Below are 18,955 nucleotides of genomic sequence, written 5' to 3' on the forward strand. Positions count from 1 at the left end.
TATGGGTATCTTTTAAGACATGGTAGATTGGCATGCATTTGTGTTTACTGCAGGCAATGTTGGTTTTATATCAGGGAAATCAATAGTAAAAACCGACCCACCTGGCCTTAAAACAGGTACACAAACTGCTTAAAAAAAAACGCCTACACACTGATCTATCAGACGAGCCCATTGGGCACTGTTGATTGACATATACGGTACAAAAGGGGGTGGTGATGGGCGGAGCATCTGAATCAATCAAACACTCACACCCAGTCAAAAGATCTGGGTTTAATCCATCACCGTTCTTTAGCCCACTCTGCCACCCCAGTTCAGACATGGCTATATGCAAATCAGTGTGACCCTGTGCCTCATGGGAACAGTCCAGCCTGAACTGCGAAGCCATGTCTTCCCTGGACCGGAAACAAGCTTCCGAGGACCGGTTTCTGGCATTCCAGCAGTCTTCAGCCCGGCTTGCTTGAATCCAGTGGCAAAGTGAGCAAGGACTCACGTCTGAGCATACCCTGCCACACTTATGGCGGCCAAAAGCGGTACAAAAGGGGGTGGTGATGGGCTAAAGAACGGTGATGGATTAAACCCAGATCTTTTGACTGGGTGTGAGTGTTTGATTGATTCAGATGCTACGTCCATCACCACCCCCTTTTGTACCCCCCCTTTTGTACCGCTGATTGACATATAGGCATGTTCCAACCTGAACATGCTCCCTCGAGTAGGTACTTGAAAAGAAATGTCCACACAACGGATAAACAAAACATCAATTCTAAGGCATATCCAGACTTTACAGAGGGTGTTGGAGCTAAAAGGTCAGGCGGTAGATTGGGTAGAGCGCGGCCTGTGCAATATTGAGCTGTGAGAGATGGCAAGAATGTTAATTCAGCTCAAATTAAGTTTATTAATATTATTTTTAATTTATAATTCTGGGTATAATTTAATAATAATTGTGTCTATATTATTGATGGAAAATGGTCTTAACAACGCAGGCTGAGCCATGTGTGGCATTTCCCCCGCAAGACGGACCACGCGTGCCTTAACCACACATATGCCCTAACCATGCATAAGCATAGTTAAGGCAGTGCATGGTCTAGATGCTGGAATGGGCGGGCAGTAAAAGGAAGGATCAGGAGAGGACGCGGTCATGTAAGTGAGGCTGGGGCCGGTGTTTTTTTGTTTTTTGGGGTGGGTTAGTTTTTAGGGCTCAGGGCCAGTCGGAGTTGTTTATAGGGTAGGTGGCCGGCCTGGTTTTGGGGCTCAGGGCAGGTGGTGGGGTTCAGGGCAGTTTTCAGGGATAGGGGTCTAGTTTTTGGGCTCAGTGCGGGGCAGTTGGAATCTGCATCATTTTTAGAGCATGGGGCCAGTTTTTAGAACTCTGGACAGTTTTCAGGGCTGGAGGCAGTTTAGGCCTCAAGGTGGGGGAGCTGGGCTGGTGCAGTTTACATGGTAAGGGGTCCGTTTTTAGGGCTCAGGGCAGGTCTGGGTAGTTTTTAGGGCATGGGGACAGATTTTAGGGCTCAGGGCAGGGAGGGGGGACAGCTTTAGGCCTCAGGGCGGGTGGGGCGGGGTTGAAGTAGTTTACAGGTGTAGGGGACTGTTTGTACGGCTCAGGGCAGAGGGAGCTGGGGTCGGCTTAGTTTTGAGGGCGTGGGGTAAATTATTAGGTCTCATGGTGGGGTGGGGGAAAACCAACCCGTATTTAGGGCTGGGAGCAGGGGTGTGATCTTTACCACACATGTCCCTTTACTAATCATGTTTTTACCACGAAATTGCACAGCAAAGGCATGCATGGTAAAGGCATTGGTGGTAAAGACGTGGTTGTGGTTGAGACTGCCTGGTTCAGGCATGCATTGTTGAGGCATGCCACCAGGATGCACCCCATGTGGAGATTTGTTTCTGAAAATCAGTCCTTCTGTCTTGTTTGGGTCGAGCTTCAAGCAGCTGTCCTTCATCTAGTTGGCAGCATCTGTCATACAGTTGTGGAAGTTGGTCTTGGTTTTGGTGGTGTCTTCGGAGAGAGAGGATGAGTTGTGTGTCTTCAGCGTCGGTTATGATGTTGAGTCCGTGGGTGTTGGCGATGCTGGCCAGAGCTGTCATATAAGTGCTGAAGCGGGTGGGACTGAGCAAGGAGCTGAAGGGGGTAAGGCATATATTTTACATTCTTCTGGTGAGGAAAGACGAGATTCTTCTGAGAGTGGCTAATTGGGTGCCTATGTTGTGCAGCCTTGTGATGAGGGTGTGGTGGGAGACTGTATTGAAGGTTGCCGAGAGATTTAGGAGGATCAGAGCCGCAGACTCTCCTCAGTCGAGTAGGGCTCAGATGTCACTGGTAGCCGTGATGAGGGCTGTCTCGATGCTGTGGTGGCTGCAGAATACGGAGTAGGAGGTTCCATTCTAGATGTGAGGAGAGTTGTTGGTTGATGGCTTTTTCCTACTTTAGCCAGGGACAGGAGCAGGAAGATCGGTCCATAGGTGTTGAGTTTGTTGGGGTCTGCCGGTGGTTTCTTTAGTAAGGCATTGACTTCTGCGTGTTTCTGCGTGTTTCCAGTCCGGTGTTGAACACAGTGCTAAGTACGTGGCTGATTCTGGCTTCACCTAGGTTGAAGATGTGGTGAGGGCATGGGTCAGTTAGTACACCTAAGTGGACAGAGTTCATGATGGAGGTGGTATCCTGTGGGCAAAGCTGGCTCCATTCGGTTAGTTGTCTGTAGATGTTGTCATTGAAGAAGTTTGCAAACTTGTTGCAGAGTTCCTGTGAGGGGGTGATGTTGGTTGTTGCAGCTGAGGGGTTGGAGAATTCTTTGATGATGTTAAAAAGTTCTTTGCTTTAATTCGAGTTTTTTTCAATGCGTGAGGCCAAGGCCTTTTTCTTTGATTCTCTGAACTGTCTGTGGTAGAGGTTGCGGACTGTCTTGAAGGCAGTCTTGTTGGTCATTGTGTTTTCTGGTGTGCCGTATCCTTCCAAGTTGTTTACAGTGTTATTTAGTGGTTCTAAAGTCTTCAGTTTACCAGCTAGCATGCTTGGTGGACCTTCTGTGGGTGTTGTTGCAGATGGAGTGACACTGTGGGTACAGTTGGTGATCCAATTGTTGAAATTTCTGCTGTTCTTGTCTAAGTTGTTGGAGGGGATGGGGTGAGTGCTGTTGAGGGAAAAGATTCATGTGACCTTTGAGACTTTGCTCCAGGTGCGGTGGGGGTGTTGGGCAGACTGGGGTTGAGGTCCTTGAGCTGGTGATGTTGAAGTGGACAATGGAGTGATCGGTCCAGATGAGCGCCTGGATGAGGCTGTACCTGATGCAGTCACTGGAGGTGATGATGGAATCTAGTGTGTGGCCTGCGGTTTGCGTGGGGTCATGGACAAGTTGCGTGCATTTGATGTTGTACATGCTGTCGACGGAGGTTGGTAATGTTAATGTCATTGTGTTTGTCGAGATGGAAGTTCAGGTCACCAAGAAAAATGTAGTTGTTGGAGTCTATCGCAAGGGGCGAGGAAGTCGGCGATGAAGTTGCAGAATGCTGTACCTGGTCCTGGAGGACAGTAGGCGAGGGTGCGGGTGCCCCTGATGGTGATTTTGCTGTTTGTTTGAAGTATGAAGCTGAGATGTTCCATGGCTGTAGTGATGTCATCACTTATGGTGATACATTGGATGAATTCCATGTATAGGATGCCAATCCCTCCGCCAGGCTTGTTTATGTGGTCACTCGTCTTCTTTGGGTATTGCAGTGGCAATGTCGGGCACAGAAGTGGAGTTGAGCTAGGTCTCAGTGAGGAAGAGGACGTCTGGTGTGAGGGTGGAGATGAGGTCCCAAATCTTGATGGTGTGTTTGCATGGTGAGCGTGTGTTGAGAAGGGTGCATGCGAGTTGGTGTTTTTCTTCAGGTAGTGTTTGTGGCGTGCTTGGGGGTTCTGATCTGTGTGCTGATATGTTTGTGCTGTGTCAGGTAAAGTGGCAGTGGCTGCATGTGAAAGGTGCTACCGTGGAGCATGGGTCCATGCATTGGCAGTGTTTTTTGCGAGTCCAGGTTGAGGGTGTAGAGCTCAGTGATGGTATATCTTCAGGGGGCGAAAGGGCCAGGGGTCGTGGTGCAGGGCATGGTCCAGGCAAGGACGGACACAGCGGTGGTGTTGGAGAATTCTTTGATGATGTTAAAAAGTTCTTTGCTTTAATTCGAGTTTAATTCAATGCGAAAGGCCAAGGTCTTTTTCTTTGATTCTCTGAACTGTCTGGGGTAGAGGTTGCGGACTGTCTTGAAAGTGGTCTTGTTGGTCATTGTGTTTGCTGGTGTGGCGTCTCCTACCAAGTTGTTTACAGTGTTAATAGCGGTTCTAATGTCTTCAGTTTACCAGCTAGCATGCTTGGTGGACCTTCTGTGGGTGTTGTTGCAGATGGAGTGACGCTGTGGGTACAGTTGGTGATCCAATTGTTGAAGTTTCTGCAGTTCTTGTGTTTGTCAAGATGGAAGTTGAGGTCGCCAAGAAAAATGTAGTTGTTGGAGTCTATGGCAAAGGGGCAAGGAAGTCGGCGATGAAGTTGCAGAATGCTGGACCTGGTCCTGGAGGACAGTAGGCGAGGGAGTGGGTGCCCCTGATGGTGATTTTGCTGTTTGTTTGAAGTATGAAGCTGAGATATTCCATGGCTGTAGTGATGTCATCACTTATGGTGATACATTGGATGAATTCCATGTGTATGATGCCGATCCCTCCGCCAGGCTTGTAGATGCGGTCACTCGTCTTCTTTGGGTATTGCAGTGGCAATGTCGGGCACAGAAGTGGAGTTGAGCTAAGTCTCAGTGAGGAAGAGGACGTCGGGTGTGAGGGTGGAGATGAGGTCCCAAATCTTGATGGTGTGTTTGCATGGTGAGCGTGTGTTGAGAAGGGTGCATGCGATTTGGTGTTTTTCTTCAGGTGGTGTTGGTGGCGTTTTTGGGTGTTCTGATCGGTGTGCTGATATGTTTGCGCTGTGGCAGGTAAAGTGGCAGTGGCTGCATGTGAAAGGTGCTACCGTGGAGCGTGGGTCCATGCGTTGGCAGTGTTTATTGCGAGTCCAGGTTGAGGGTGTAGAGCTCAGTGATGGTATATCTTCACGGGGCGAAAGGGCCAGGGGTCGTGGTGCTGGGCATGGTCCAGGCAAGAACGGACACATTGGTGGTGTTACTGGATCAGGCTGGAACAAACAGGAACTGGAGGCCGCAGGCAAGTGGCAGGCTATGTGTCCAAGTGCCTACTGACGACGTTGCGTTGCGACCTGCATTAAGTAGGTCCTGGGATCGGCTGGGCTTCTGTTAGCGTGAAGAACAGAGAGCGGAAAAACCTGGGCAGTGGAGGTGTCACTGGATCAGGCAGGAATAAGCTGGAACTGGAGGCCACAGGCAAGGGCCGGAAAGGTGTCCAGGTGCCTCTTGATATGGTCATGCTGCTGCCTGCATTAAGCAGGTCCTGGGGTGGGTGGTGCTTCTGTTGGCAGGAAGAATGATGAGTGGAAAAACCTGGGCAGTGGTGGTGTCACTGAATAAGGTTCTAACAAGCAGGAACTGGAAGTCAAAGGTAAGTGGCAGGCTAGGTGTCCAGGTGCCTACTGATGCGTTTGTGCTCTAGCCTGCATTAAGTAGGTCTTAGGATAGGCGGGCTTCTGTTGGTGAGAAGAACAGTGAGCAGGAAAACCTGCATAGCGGCGGTGTCGCTAGATCAGGCTGGAACAAGCGGGACCTGGAGGCCACAGGCAAATGGCAGGTGAGGTGTCCAGGTGCCTACTGATGCAGTTGCACTGTAGGCTGCATTAAGTAGGTCCTGGGGTGGGCAGGCTTCTGGTGGCGGGAGAGAAGTTGTATAACTCATTTCTTTCCTATAAAGATGGGATTTTGGGGCGTGGCCACGGCAGCAACCGTAATGGCCGCACCGCTGTGAGGCTCCTCCGGGCGGGCGCCCACTGCGGACGAGAAGGAATGTAATCCGCATCCCTGCCGACACCAAACGCCGTGTCCAGCCTTCTGATGGTCCGGGGCAGCCAGCGAGAAGTTGCCGAGTCGCGGGAGCGGCTGGTCGCGACAACCACGGCGGAGGGGATCTGAGGCCTCCGGACCTCGGCGCCATCTTCCCTGCTGCGCTGGTGCGCTGGGTGAGTGTGGCTCAGCCGATTGCGGCCGCGGCTCCGCTCTTTTACGCTCCTACCCCTAGCGGCCTTGCGCATTGACCCCCCCCCCCCTGCCGCTCGGTCCCGTCTTTTCCCTGGTCTTCCGGGCTCTCGGGTACGGCTGAGGCCTTGGGCCCGTGGGAGAGCGGGAGCCGGGGACTGGATTTCGGACTCGTGCGGAACTGGGGGGGACTTGCTGCGGGCGCGTTCGGGGGTCGGGGGAGGGGCGGTCCGCGTGCCTGCTGGGCGGCTTGGGGGCACTCCCTGGTAACATACAGCGGCCCCGCCGTGCGACCGAGCAGCGCGCCACCTTACATCGCTACCACGAGGCTTCTGCTTGCTACGCCACGACTTGGGTGGCTCCCTCCTGCACTCCGTGGCACCATCCTGCGCTGACTGCGACTGCCTGGCCGCCCCCACTTCTGCTACTTAGGCTGCGGCCTGAACACTTACCTGTCGCGCTACCCATGCTTCCGGTCTTTGGTGGTCTACAGATCGGCCTGCTTTACCATTGATCCCTGCTCACCGCCTCTGTCGCAGAGACTGCGGCCCCGCCACACGCCCTCCACGATGGGGAAAAAGGATCCAGCCCAGAGGACCCTTAACTTCAACAAGACTCTCCCTGCTGCCGACCCCCCACCAAGAGCTGCATTGGGAGCTCCAGTAGCGCAGGACAATGGCGAGGCGGCGTCCATGATGGCCACCATGATGGGGGAGATGTGTGCAGGCTTCAAAGCCCTGGATACCAGATTCGACAGTCTGGAGCAAAAACTATCTGCCATCAACTCAACTGTGCAAGCCCACGATTGGCGACGGGACCTGGCGGAGTCTAGATTATCTGACCTGGAGGACGGGTCCTCCAAAGCTCTGAAGAGACTGGAGAGGGTTGAAAAGATTCTTAAAGATGTCGCAATCAAGAACAAGGATTTAGAAGCGCGCAGCCGGGGAAACAACATCAGAATCCTTGGCGTGGCGGAGACTACAGCCACTGGCCGGTTCGACACCTTCGTGGAGAACCTCCTCATTGAACTGTTTGGTAAAGACACTTTCACGGCTGGTTTTGTTGTGGAAAGAGCTCACAGGTCCTTGGGGCCCAAACCGCATGCGGGACAGCTACCCCGACCCATTATTGCCAGAATAATGAATTTTCGTGACCGTGATGCCGCGCTTCGGGCGGAGCGAGAGATGGGTGAGGTGAGATGGCAGGGGAGCAAGTTGTCCTTCTTTCCGGACTATACAGTTATGGTGCAAGAGGCCCGGAGGAAATACACCAGCGTCAAGGCGGCTCTTCGTAACCTGGGCCTGAAATACAGCATGCTCTACTTAGCCCGGCTGAAGGTGGACGTTAATGGCCGGTTTCGCATCTTTGACTCTCCAGCTGAAGTCCAGGACTTCTGCCACACGTACAAAAAAGGGCCTGGATCGGCCTCTGGCTCCAGACCCACCTCTCCCCTACAGCCGGACACGCAGGCCAGCGCTGACTTGTTTACTGACGCTGGGCAGGGCTGACTGTCCATTACGCTCTAGTTCTGGTTCATATTTCTCCTTGCAGGGATGGCTAACAATCCTTTAATCCCTATTCGTTTATGACATTCTCATCGTTCCGTTGGATTGCCCGCTCGGGGGCTAGCGTCGCTTCCCCCCCAAGCGCGGGCTGATATGTTCTGCTTCCTTTCCTTGGGTTTCCTAGATTGCATTATGCAGCCACTTTCATATGCTTTTTCTACTTGGCACTTGTTGTTCTGCATTGCTGATTTGCAACTAGTGGGGTTCTGCCTCTCATGGGGTGCTGGGAGGCTGGGTGGTGGGTGGGGGCGGGGGTGTTTGTATTTTCCTTGTTCTTTCTTTTTTTTGGTATCTGAGTGCGAGACACATGGCACTGGTTTGTTCGATGACCACTTCTTGCCCACGATTCTTGATTTGACTCTATGGTCCGGATAGGTTTGCAGACTGGCCCTTCTAGTCTAACATTGATGACATGGAATGTCCGTGGCTTGAACTCCACCCGAAAATGGAAACAGGTTCTACAATATGCAGTGAGACATAATGTTGATATTCTTATTTTACAGGAGACGCACATGGTTCAATCAGACACTCCTTCCTTCGCGCGGAGTTGGGGCGCCCACAGAGTGTTTTCAAGCTTCAGTAGATATGCACGTGGAGTGGCAGTTTTAATACACAAGCGAATACCCTTTGTCTTGACTGGTAGCAAAGTTGATGGGGAGGGCCGATATGTGATTCTCCATGGGCTGCTGTTTGGTTATAAGATTGCCATTGTAGGGGTATATGGTCCTAATGTCGATTCCCCGGCCTGCCTTGAGGAGCTACACCTGTCTCTACTACACGCAGACATCGACCTACTGGCGATGGGGGGCGACTTTAACTTACTGATGAACCCCGACAGAGACAGCACATCCCCCTCCCCTGACCGCAAACCGCTATCCCGCACTGCGATGGCGGATATTTGCTCCCACTTTTCACTTCAGGACATAGAGGCTACGCGTCACACGGCCTCCCCTTCCTTCACGCACCATTCCGGCTACCACAACACGAGCACCAGGATCGACTACTGGCTCCTTTCTCCAGGCCTGGCGGGTTGGGTCACTGATTTGCGCATCCTGCCACGCACCATCTCGGACCACTCCCCGGTGGTTCTGGCGCTTGCGGTTCCCAGGTTGGGTGGGTATGAGCGGCAATGGCGATTTCCTGGGCGAGCTCTCGCGGATCCAGTTTTCACGGAGGGGATCCGCTCAGCGATCGAAGACTATTTCGACCTTAACACTGGCTCGGTGACCGCATGGGCTACACTATGGGAGGGATTCAAGGCTACCATAAGGGGGGGTCTGCATTACCAAACATGTTGGAGCGCTGCGCGAAATTCGTACCACCCTGTCCCGCCTGGAAACCGACCTATTGGCTATTGAATCCCAGATCCTGACTGACCCCTCCCCGGTTAACGAAACAAGACGCATTGAGCTCCTTTTAGAGTTCAGGGACGCGGCGGACAGGGAACTGAAATATTTGGGCAAGTACCATTCGGCGCGCCAGTATGGCGAGGGGGATAGACCGGGCAGGCTATTGGCTCAATTGCTGCACCCTCCTCGGCAGGCTGCGTACATTACACAAATAGTTGCTGCCGATGGCACGCCACACTTCAATACTCCCACCATTTGCAACACATTCTTGACTTACTATAAGCACCTCTACAAGTCTGCCCTAACTGACGACCGCCGGGACCCCGGCCCTTATATTAATGAAATAGCTATGGTCTTCTTGGAGAAGTACATGCAAGACTTCTTGGCACACCCCATCACGCCCGAGTTGATCGCGGAGGCGATAGACTCGCTGAAGGGATCCTCGGCGCCGGGCCTGGATGGCTTCACGGCCGACTTCTATCAAACATACAAGGAGGAGCTGGTGCCCATTCTGGTCGAGGTCTATGCCGAGGCCCTGGAGTCCGGTATTCTCCCTCCTACGCTCCGTGAGGCGGTTATAGTCTTATTACCCAAGCCAGGCCGCGACCCAACGGTTTGCTGCTGTTATCGCCCGCTGTCACTCCTGAACCTGGACTATAAAATCCTGGCCAAGGTGCTCGCAATGCGGCTTGCGCTGCTGGTGAACTCTATTATTTCGCCAGTACAATCTGGCTTCGTCCCTCAGAGGTCGACGTCCCTGAACCTTCGCACTGTCTTCTCGGTCCTGCACAGAATTGATCCCGCCACCCCGGCTGCTGCGGTCTTTCTGGACACCGAGAAGGCTTTTGACACTCTAGAGTGGCCCTTCTTTTTGGATGTGATGCGTAGGATGGGCATGCCCGCTATGTTTGTGGCGACCGTTGAATTGCTGTACACAGCACCCACGGCACGTATTCGCCTCAATGGCACTATCACTGACAGGTTTACTCTCTCCAGAGGTACGCGACAAGGGTGCCCCCTATCCCCCTTACTTTTTATTTTGGCTATGGATCCTCTGGTCCGGCACTTTCAAGAGAAGCACTTGCACAGGGGGCTCCAGTTCCGCACCGGGCCTCTTCTGGTGTCACTCTACGCGGACGACATGGTTCTATACGTCCGCTCCCCTGAGACCATGAGAGATAGCTGCTATCTGAAATTATGCGCTTTGGTGAATATTCCGGCCTTAAGGTTAATTGGCACAAATCACAACTGTTCCCTCTCACCCTCGCCACTACGAGATGGCCTTGCTCCCTCCCGTTGGAATGGTGCGAAGACTCCGTTAAATACCTTGGGATACACATCCACTTAGATACCGTGTCCATTATCCGCCTGAACTATGGACGCGCCCTTGACTTTTTGGAGGACAACACTGACCGATGGCTCCGCCTCCCTTTATCGATGGATGGGCGCATTGCTATAGTGAAAATGGTGGTTCTGCCCCGGTTTTTATACCTCTTCAACAACATTCCCATCCCTCTCACACAGGTTTTTTTCACCCAATTGCGCACCGCCCTGCTGAGACTGGTTTGGGGAGGGAAGCGCCCTCGCCTTGCCTGGAGCACACTGACACTGCCTTACGAGAGGGGCGGATTTGGAGTCCCAGACTTCCACCTTTACTACCTGGTGGCCCAGTGCTCGTATGCCCACCCCTGGTACCACCCTGATGCCAGGATCCAACATTTGAAACCCAAAGCAGACGCCGCGCTCCCAGTGTCTCTGGATGCTGTGCTTCCCAGAGGCCTCCCCCGTGATCCACACGACATACTCCCTCTCACCACAACGACTTGGGCTTGGGACAAACTCAGAAGCTTACTGCGAGTTGACAGTCTGTACTCTCAGGCCCTCCCACTTCCCAACCCACATTGGCTCCCTATAACAGGCGAAACATTGATTAGTCGAACACTCTCTGAATACCAACTGAACACAATCGGTGACCTATTCCCAAATGGCCATGCTCTTTCTATTACCGAAGACCCCCGCTTCACCGAGCGCACTTTCATGGATACTTTTGTGTTTGCAAGACTCAGGGCACTGATGCGGGCTACATTTCCTACATTCCTGTTGCCGCCTGATGACACTCTGGCACTCACATCCATTATCCAGAACGCTTCGGGGCCCATGTTGTGTCCAAACTCTACAAACTCTGCCTGTCCTCACTCCCAGCGTCCGATGAGGCGGTTCGCGCCGCATGGGAATTGGATCTGGGCGCCCAGATCTCTGACGATCAATGGGAGGCATGCTGTGCCACGACCAGGAAGGTTTCAATGAATAGCAGGCACAAACTTATACACTTTAAATTCCTTCGACGGCTGTACCACACCCCAGCGTTGGCCAACAGAATCGACCCGGCACGTCCCCACACTTGTCCTAAATGCAATGCCCCTCAGGCCGACTTTGCCCATCTTTCCTGGACTTGCCCGAAATTACACTCCTATTGGGTTGAACTGCATGACACACTGGGTGCGATTTTGGGCCTGCCACTATCGGTCCTACCGGAGATTGCCCTGATGGGATATGTGTCCAATTTTCCCCGCAAAATTCGCAAGTTGGCATCGATTTGCTTCCTTCTGGCCAAGAGAGAGGTCGCACTACACTGGTGCTCGCGACGTGCCCCCTCTGTTGTCGCTTGGCTAAGGAGTGTGGCGTACTGCAATGTCAACAGTGTGGAATATTCTGACCAACTCCCGGCCTCTTCCCGCCCTACAGACATTTGGGGTCCGTACCGCCAATACATTGCAGGGAAAGCGCTGGAAGCACCCTCTCAGTCCCTACATCCCAATATACCGACCGGGGTGGGCTAGACCTCGGGACCCCCATTCTATATTCCCAATCTGGCGCTGCTTCTGCTGTAGTTTGCCGCTGCCCTTTGAATGCGGATGCGGGGCCTGATAGACGGGAGCCCCGATGCTGTTCCTGGTTTAGGGATCTTTATGCCAGCGAAGGTGATTGTCCTTTTCACGCTAATGCAGCCCAACTATTGGCTCTTCACGACAATTTGGAAATGTGCGAACTCCTGCTCTTAGCCCAACTCCTTTCTGGGTGGAATGGTTCCTTAATTGCTTTTACTATGATGTGGTTATTGGCCAAGGTGCCACTTGATGTCATACAGAAAGATTTACTGTGCTGGTCTTGCAATCTGATTCTCATGATTATTGTCCCTCTTATCCTTTCTTTGTTTTTTGAACTAATGATTATGTTTATTTTGTATTTAAGTTGCCTTATCAGAAAATGTTACTACTGTAACATTTACCATGCTTCATGGTGCAACCCGAATGTACATTTTGCTGTACTCATCATTCTGCTGATCGAACTACTTGACTACCACAAGTACAGACTTTGTAAGCAAGCTTTGTTTATTTTACTACTGTGGTTTGCAGCAACTGCCCTAATAAAGTATATTAAAAAAAAAAAAATGGGATTTTGACCTTGTTGCCTTTCTATTGGAATTGCTTGCCCTCCAGTATGATCAATCTGTATTGTATCTGATGCTTTGTCAGCTCCTGAACTGTGGGTCTGTATGACCGATGCCTCTGTAGCGTCACCACTTCTTGGTCCAGGTACAAGAAAACAGTGCTGTTACAGCACCGTATTCTTTTCATCACCCTGGCTAGGGTGATAAGTCTCTCCTTGACTGTAAAAGTGGACATATTTATCACAATATTACTGGGACAGTAGCTATCTTTTGTTTTGGGGCCAACGCTATGTGCCCTCACGATACCAATGCAGATTTCCGTTTGCTCCTTTAAATCATCTCAGAACATTTCAAGTACACAGCAAATCATGTCATTAGTGTTTTCTTTCAGGCCTTGAACACACAAATTATCTTGTTGTGACCTAGTTTCAAGCTCTTTGTGTTTGTACAGAGGATTAGTTTGCGCTTCTAGTTGGCAGAGATTGGTGGTTGTCAGCTAGTCTGACTCCTCAAGGGTCTGCAGCAAAGACCCATGCTGTGCATGTCTGCTTTGAATTAATCAATCTCTCGATCAATGACTGCAAGTACTGTTTGGATCCCCAACTATGCCTCTACTTACCTTCCTAGGTGGCGCCAAGTGAATGAGCACTATGCCCAGAGTGCCACTCTCTGACACCAGACCCAGTCCAGGTGGCTGCTGCCATGTGACACCCCATTGCTGTCATTTAGACTTCCAACATCACTTCCAGGCTTGCGGTAATGTGCACCCTGGGGTCAAGCTAGCTTCCACTATCACTCTGGGAAGTGGTCACTTACTGCCATCTAGAAAAAAACGCCCGCTGTGGGAATGGGTGGGCCAGAGCTGCACAAAGGCGATCTGCCATCTCAGGCGGAAGGGCCACTGCATTTTAATCTGTAGCCACAACAAAATGACTGCTTTAATACTAAGCTGGGAAGTTTCTCACTTGTATGTAGACCACTTAGGTAGGTATATATTATAGCTCAAAAACATTACTGTCTAGCCAGTCTACGTTTCTAGAGTGCTAGAGAGTTTTGTGTTTTTAAAGAGAGTTTATTTTTTAAACTGATATTTGCTTCACTAAGGTGGATCAGCAGTATTTTTTTTACTTCACAACCAACCAACACAATCAAACAAGCAAACGTACAACATGAATGGGATTTTAGAAGCACAAACGCATAGGTTTACCTATGGACTGTATGCAAATTCTATCAAAACCAATCATGCCGATGATATGGTTACTATTATAAAATCTTAGTGCTAATGCTTTAGGTTTGTGGAGTTTGGTTAATTTTAGAGATCCAAGTGGCAAACCAATAGCTTGTAGGTGCCCCACTGAGCAGATAAACCAATGAAACAGCTGAGCAATGCTTAGAGTCCCCACTGTTCTTACCTTCTCAGTGTCAATCCCTCGGGACATCGACCAGGTGGAGACAATGTAGTCCATGACGCGTTCACTCAGTCCCTTGGGCACCTGATAGAGCTTGAGGAAGTCGCGGACACTGTTCAGCATCTCATGGTACCGGTTAGTGTTGGCATACATCTGCTGGAAGATTGTGGTCACATTTCCAAAAATAGTTGCATACAAAAGAGCTGCAAGAAACCAAAAAAGGAAATATGTGGTCAAACGATTGGGGCATTTGATTTGGGTTTAATATTGTGCCTCTCTATCACCATGATTCTACTTCAGAGATTAAATAGCATTTTTTTTAAGCAACTGTTGTATTATTTGTGGCTGGGCTAGGTAATGGTGGCAAGAGAAATGCAAAAAGAAGCAACAATGTAATCATGGACATTAATGCATTTCTGCAACTTCGTTTTTCCATTTGAAATCGCATATCACTTTACCAAAGGGTTGATATCTTTAAGGGCTAGTTAGAACCTTCACTCAGGTTATAGGCCCCTGCATGTTTGATACCATATTTAATTTGGAATAAGGCATTTCAGCATTTCTCTATGCATTATAAATAATGGGAGTTGGTCTGGCTAGCTGTCCTACAAAATTACACTCGCGCAGTTTTTCACTGACCAGGGATCTAGCTGTGTTCCTCCACCAGGTATAAGTAAGAGAAAAGCTTTCAAAACCTACAAATTATGTTTTGATAGATGGCATGGCATAATTAGCTAGTAAAAACTAGTTTTCCTAGCTGTTTAACAAAGAATGTTAAAATATGAAATACACATCGGAATTGTATAGAACCAAAACGATCTTCTATCACGACACTGATATTTGTATTTATTTATATTTGTTTTTATTACATTTCAGCAATGATTATACATGTATCATACTTACTGGCGGGATCCGATTTTTGGAATGATAAATCCGCTGGTACTCAGTGAATCTACTTATATTATTCATGTACAGGCAGTTAGTAGTACGTCAAATTAGAACCACATTTTGAAAGGTTTAAAACAGTTCAAGGAACAATTTCAGTTTTTTACAATCCTTGATGTTTCCAATTTTATATTCAATGTTTATATTCAGCTCAGGGTTGTCCCTCTTTATCCCTTTCTGGTAAACGTTAAAAATAGATGGTGCTAAATTTTATGACCGGGGAGTGGTTGAGCAATAAGATTGTTTTAGAAGTAAATCAACTGAAAATATCGACCTGTGAGAAATTACTTTTCAATAAAGTAATCTTTTGTTTTTAAATGCAGCCGTTTTCCAGGAAAACGGGCTGCATTTAAAAAAGAAAAATGAAAAGTTTTCTTTTCATTTTTTAAGAGCAGGCAGTGGTCCGTGGGACCACTGTCCGCTCTTAAAAAATATTTTTACAAACATTCAGAAAGAAGAAGGGGTCTCTTGGGGACCCTTTCCCGTTTGCAAATTGGTTATGTTATGTTATGTTATGTTATAAAATGTTTTGTAGTGCGCTCTGCTACTGCAAAGTATCCTGGCGCGATATGTGAGATTGACCAGAGACATCAGTCAAGGGGGGAGATTAGATGCTGAGATTGAATAAGTGGGTTTTGAGCCCTTTTTTGAACCCCGCCAGTGTGGGTGAAGCTCTCAAAGAAAGCGGCAGAGAATTCCATGATCGAGCTGTTTGAACAGAAATGGATTGACCGCCCAATCTTGCGTATCTGACTTTGGGCATTGTCATCAAATGCAGATTAGCCGATCGGAGAGCGCGGCGAGGGGTAGGTGGTAAAGTGCGGATGTTTTGTGACCGCATTTCGGTCGCAAATCGTTCCTACATACTGTTGTGATTCGGCATGAGGAAGGGACGTCCTAAACACACCCCTTCTTAATACCAAATCTGTATGTATTCGCATTTTCAAATTGCGATTCAGTATCACGTTACTGAATCGCAAATTGAAATTGATACATACCAAAAAGAATTTTTATCAGTTGCAAGGGGCCCGATTCTGCGATCGGGATGTTTGCAAACAGTAAAATGCATGATACATGTGGACCCTAGTCTTGAGGTGGAGAAGTGCACCTCTGCATGAAGCGCACCAACCAGATCATCAGCACTCTAAATCTCCACTCAAATGTCTGCTTTTCTAGCTGCATTTTTTAACATTAGCCCAATGACACTGAAACTAAACAAAAAAAAAACACGTAATTTTTTAGCAAAATTTGCCTTTTTTTGTCATACTAAACGTATCTGTTTCTAAATTACATGTGGTGACATACGTTTCGTTAGTCCTTGCGAATTCATACATTTTATTCACAATCAGCAAGCTCAAACATGTCTCCAGGGACGCTCTGTACCTCCCACAAGGAATTCTGGAACAAAGGGCCCATTTTCAGAAGAAAAGAGCGCAACCCAGAAATTCATATGCAATCATGTTACACCCTTCCCCTCCAACAAGAAAATGAAACCTGAAGAAACAAACATGGTAAACAGCGGTAAGCTCTTGGACTTCTTGAAAGATGTTAAAAACCAAACAACTTTCATATAGCAGTTGAATATCCGACGCTCCGTGGCTCCCATGTTCTGATCTTATGCACCATAGTTCCCTCTCATCCTCTCACGTCTCATTCCATCTGCCAACCATTGCAGATTCTGTCCACTCTAGACCAATCTCTTACATTGCATGCATCAGCATAGAACCATTATGTATGTGCATATATATTTCAAATCCACTATGATGTGCTTGATCCACGTTGACGGTTCTCAGGCCATGATTCTAAGCCTAAATTGCATAAACACTTAGAGAAATAAGCAAACAATACTCCCTACACCAGTGCTTAATTTGAGCAGGTGGTTTCCAGTGCTCTGCACCAGCACTTAATTTTCAACACCAGCTCTTGTGACAGTCTGCCACAAGGTGGCACTGTCGGGATAATTTAGAGATGGCCACAAAAACTGTTAATTATTAGTTCAATACACATTAAAAATGACTATTATTTGCCGCTCAAGCCTTTCTTATAGCTTAGGGGGCCTGAAATCGTCCAAATGATCACACTTGCAGGAGTGTGATGGTTAGTAGCTGTGTTGTCACTATCGTTGGCAGCCCTGGCAGGAGCCTTGGGTGGTGCAGCTGCAGTGGACTCCTGGCGAGAGACCCGGCACCTATATTATTTACAAAATAAGAACTGCCTTACACATGACCTTTTGAACTACAGAACATGGAATGGTGGCTTCAAGGACAAACATGAGCCCAAGTAAACAAAGAATGCCTCATTAGAGCCATAATAGGATAAGCAGTTTGTTGGGATGCCTCGGTCCAGGTTCATTTGTTCTTGTCTCTTCACACCCCATTGAATAGCAGCATATACACTAATGCAAAGCTTTACTGCCTAGTCCCAAACATAGCATCCACTGCAGCCTTTCGGACTTAACAGCGGTCATTCGGCGTCTTCGTGGTCAGCAATCCAATTACTATGCAAACAGGACAAGATTGTGCAGGATAATTCTTCTCCATTCCAAGTGCAGATATATTTAAACTTAATTTACCAGGTGTCTTTAGCTTTTAACTTAGAACAAACACCGGCGTTTTGATGTCATAGGCCTGTAATATTGTGAAGGTGGTTGAATGTAGACACATCCTTGAGGAATGTCTTTGCATACTAAGAAGAAACCTCTGTGGATATTCACTACAGGGCTGGCCATTAGAAAGAGCAGCACAATCAAACGACGCTTGCTTTATTACCGTCAGACATTATAAAGCTGCCTTTTATATGCAAATGTGTAAAACAAATGTAAAGTTCCAGAAATGAAGAAGTCATACAACAGCTCATGTGATGGCTGCACACCATCATTGTGGCTCAAAAGGAGGTGAAGCAGAGCTGAGCCCTTTCTCGGATGTGGTGGGTGAGAGAGCTCTTTATTGCCTAAAACCGTAGGCCACACCGTTTTAAAATGCCTGTCTGATATTTGTTATTGATTTTACTTTTTAGCACACCTTTGACTAACAGCAATTAGAAATGATGCAGAAAGGAAAAAAACATGCTCAAAAATAAAAAATAAAAAACATTTTCTGGTGGGATTCAGACATGATTTAAAACGTCGTATGTGTGCCTGTGCCACTGACCCTCAAGGCATGCACAAAATATATAAATTGTATGTAAAGTAAAATCATGGGGCACACTCCATTTGTTTAATGGCTGCTCCTTTCATATATCGTATTTTCTTGCTGGGCATACCAGCGTCACAGAGCTCAGCCTTGAGCATCTTCGAACACGGAAAGCCATGGCTCACATCTGCCTTGGATAGGTGGCCACATCTGTATGTAGTGCTGACGAGACAGATGTGGGAGCCCCTCACTAACTCTAAGTCATTTAAATAAAATGATCTACTGGCTCGGTTGCTATTTTGAAGCATCTTCCCCTCAACAAGGTTGACATTATTACCACAATCGCCCCTTGATAATTAAACAGATTGCAAAATCTGATAATAAAACTAACATGTGTAGATTAATTCTACAATTTTGAAGTTACCAAAAAAATGACAAACAAACAAAATAACTGCTGGCATACGTTTACTGCGGACCGATTTAAAATTGACTACATTGCCAGGAATAACTTCCAGTAAACGTCGTACCATTGGCGGTTTAGCAACCGACAACTAGTAACTCGTGAGCTACTGGCAGCTCTCCAGTTGCCTTGAGTTTCTCCCCTGTGTGTGGCCCAGTCTACTAAATTGGGAGGTTTTGCTTGACAAAATTAATACAGTTATACAAAAATTGAAAAGTATGTATTCAAGATGAGTATGTGTTTATTTTCAGAACTCATAATATGTCTGAAGAACAACTGTTGAATTTACAAAAAAATTTTAAAGCTGATATTTGAGTGTTAAATGATGTACTGTTGGGATGATTTATTACTAATTTTACCTAGGTCCACCATGCCTGATAAGTATGTAAATATTTACAACAAGGGGTGGTGAGGGACAGAGTCTCTGAATTAAGCAGAAAGCTCTCACCCAGTCAAGAGATCAGGGCTAGATCCAACACCGTTTTTTAGCTCACTGCACCATCCCAGTTTCAGAACCTGGCT

General features: G+C 48.3%; 1 protein-coding gene across 1 annotated transcript in view; it reads right to left on the reverse strand.

Moving 5' to 3' along the window:
• Nucleotides 1-10,877: 10,877 nt before the first annotated feature.
• Nucleotides 10,878-18,955, reverse strand: part of LOC147709279 (voltage-gated delayed rectifier potassium channel KCNH1-like) — an 815,455-nt gene continuing 807,377 nt past the window's right edge. Inside the window, exons 9-10 of the mRNA XM_086925924.1 lie at nt 13,901-14,100; nt 10,878-10,946 (exon numbers count right to left, since the gene is read on the reverse strand). Of these exons, the coding sequence (XP_086782050.1) occupies nt 10,878-10,946; nt 13,901-14,100 (269 nt within the window). The remainder of the gene's footprint in view (nt 10,947-13,900; nt 14,101-18,955) is intronic.

This window comes from Lissotriton vulgaris, chromosome 6 (genome assembly GCF_964263255.1).
Source record: "Lissotriton vulgaris chromosome 6, aLisVul1.2, whole genome shotgun sequence".
Classification (NCBI taxonomy): domain Eukaryota; kingdom Metazoa; phylum Chordata; class Amphibia; order Caudata; family Salamandridae; genus Lissotriton; species Lissotriton vulgaris.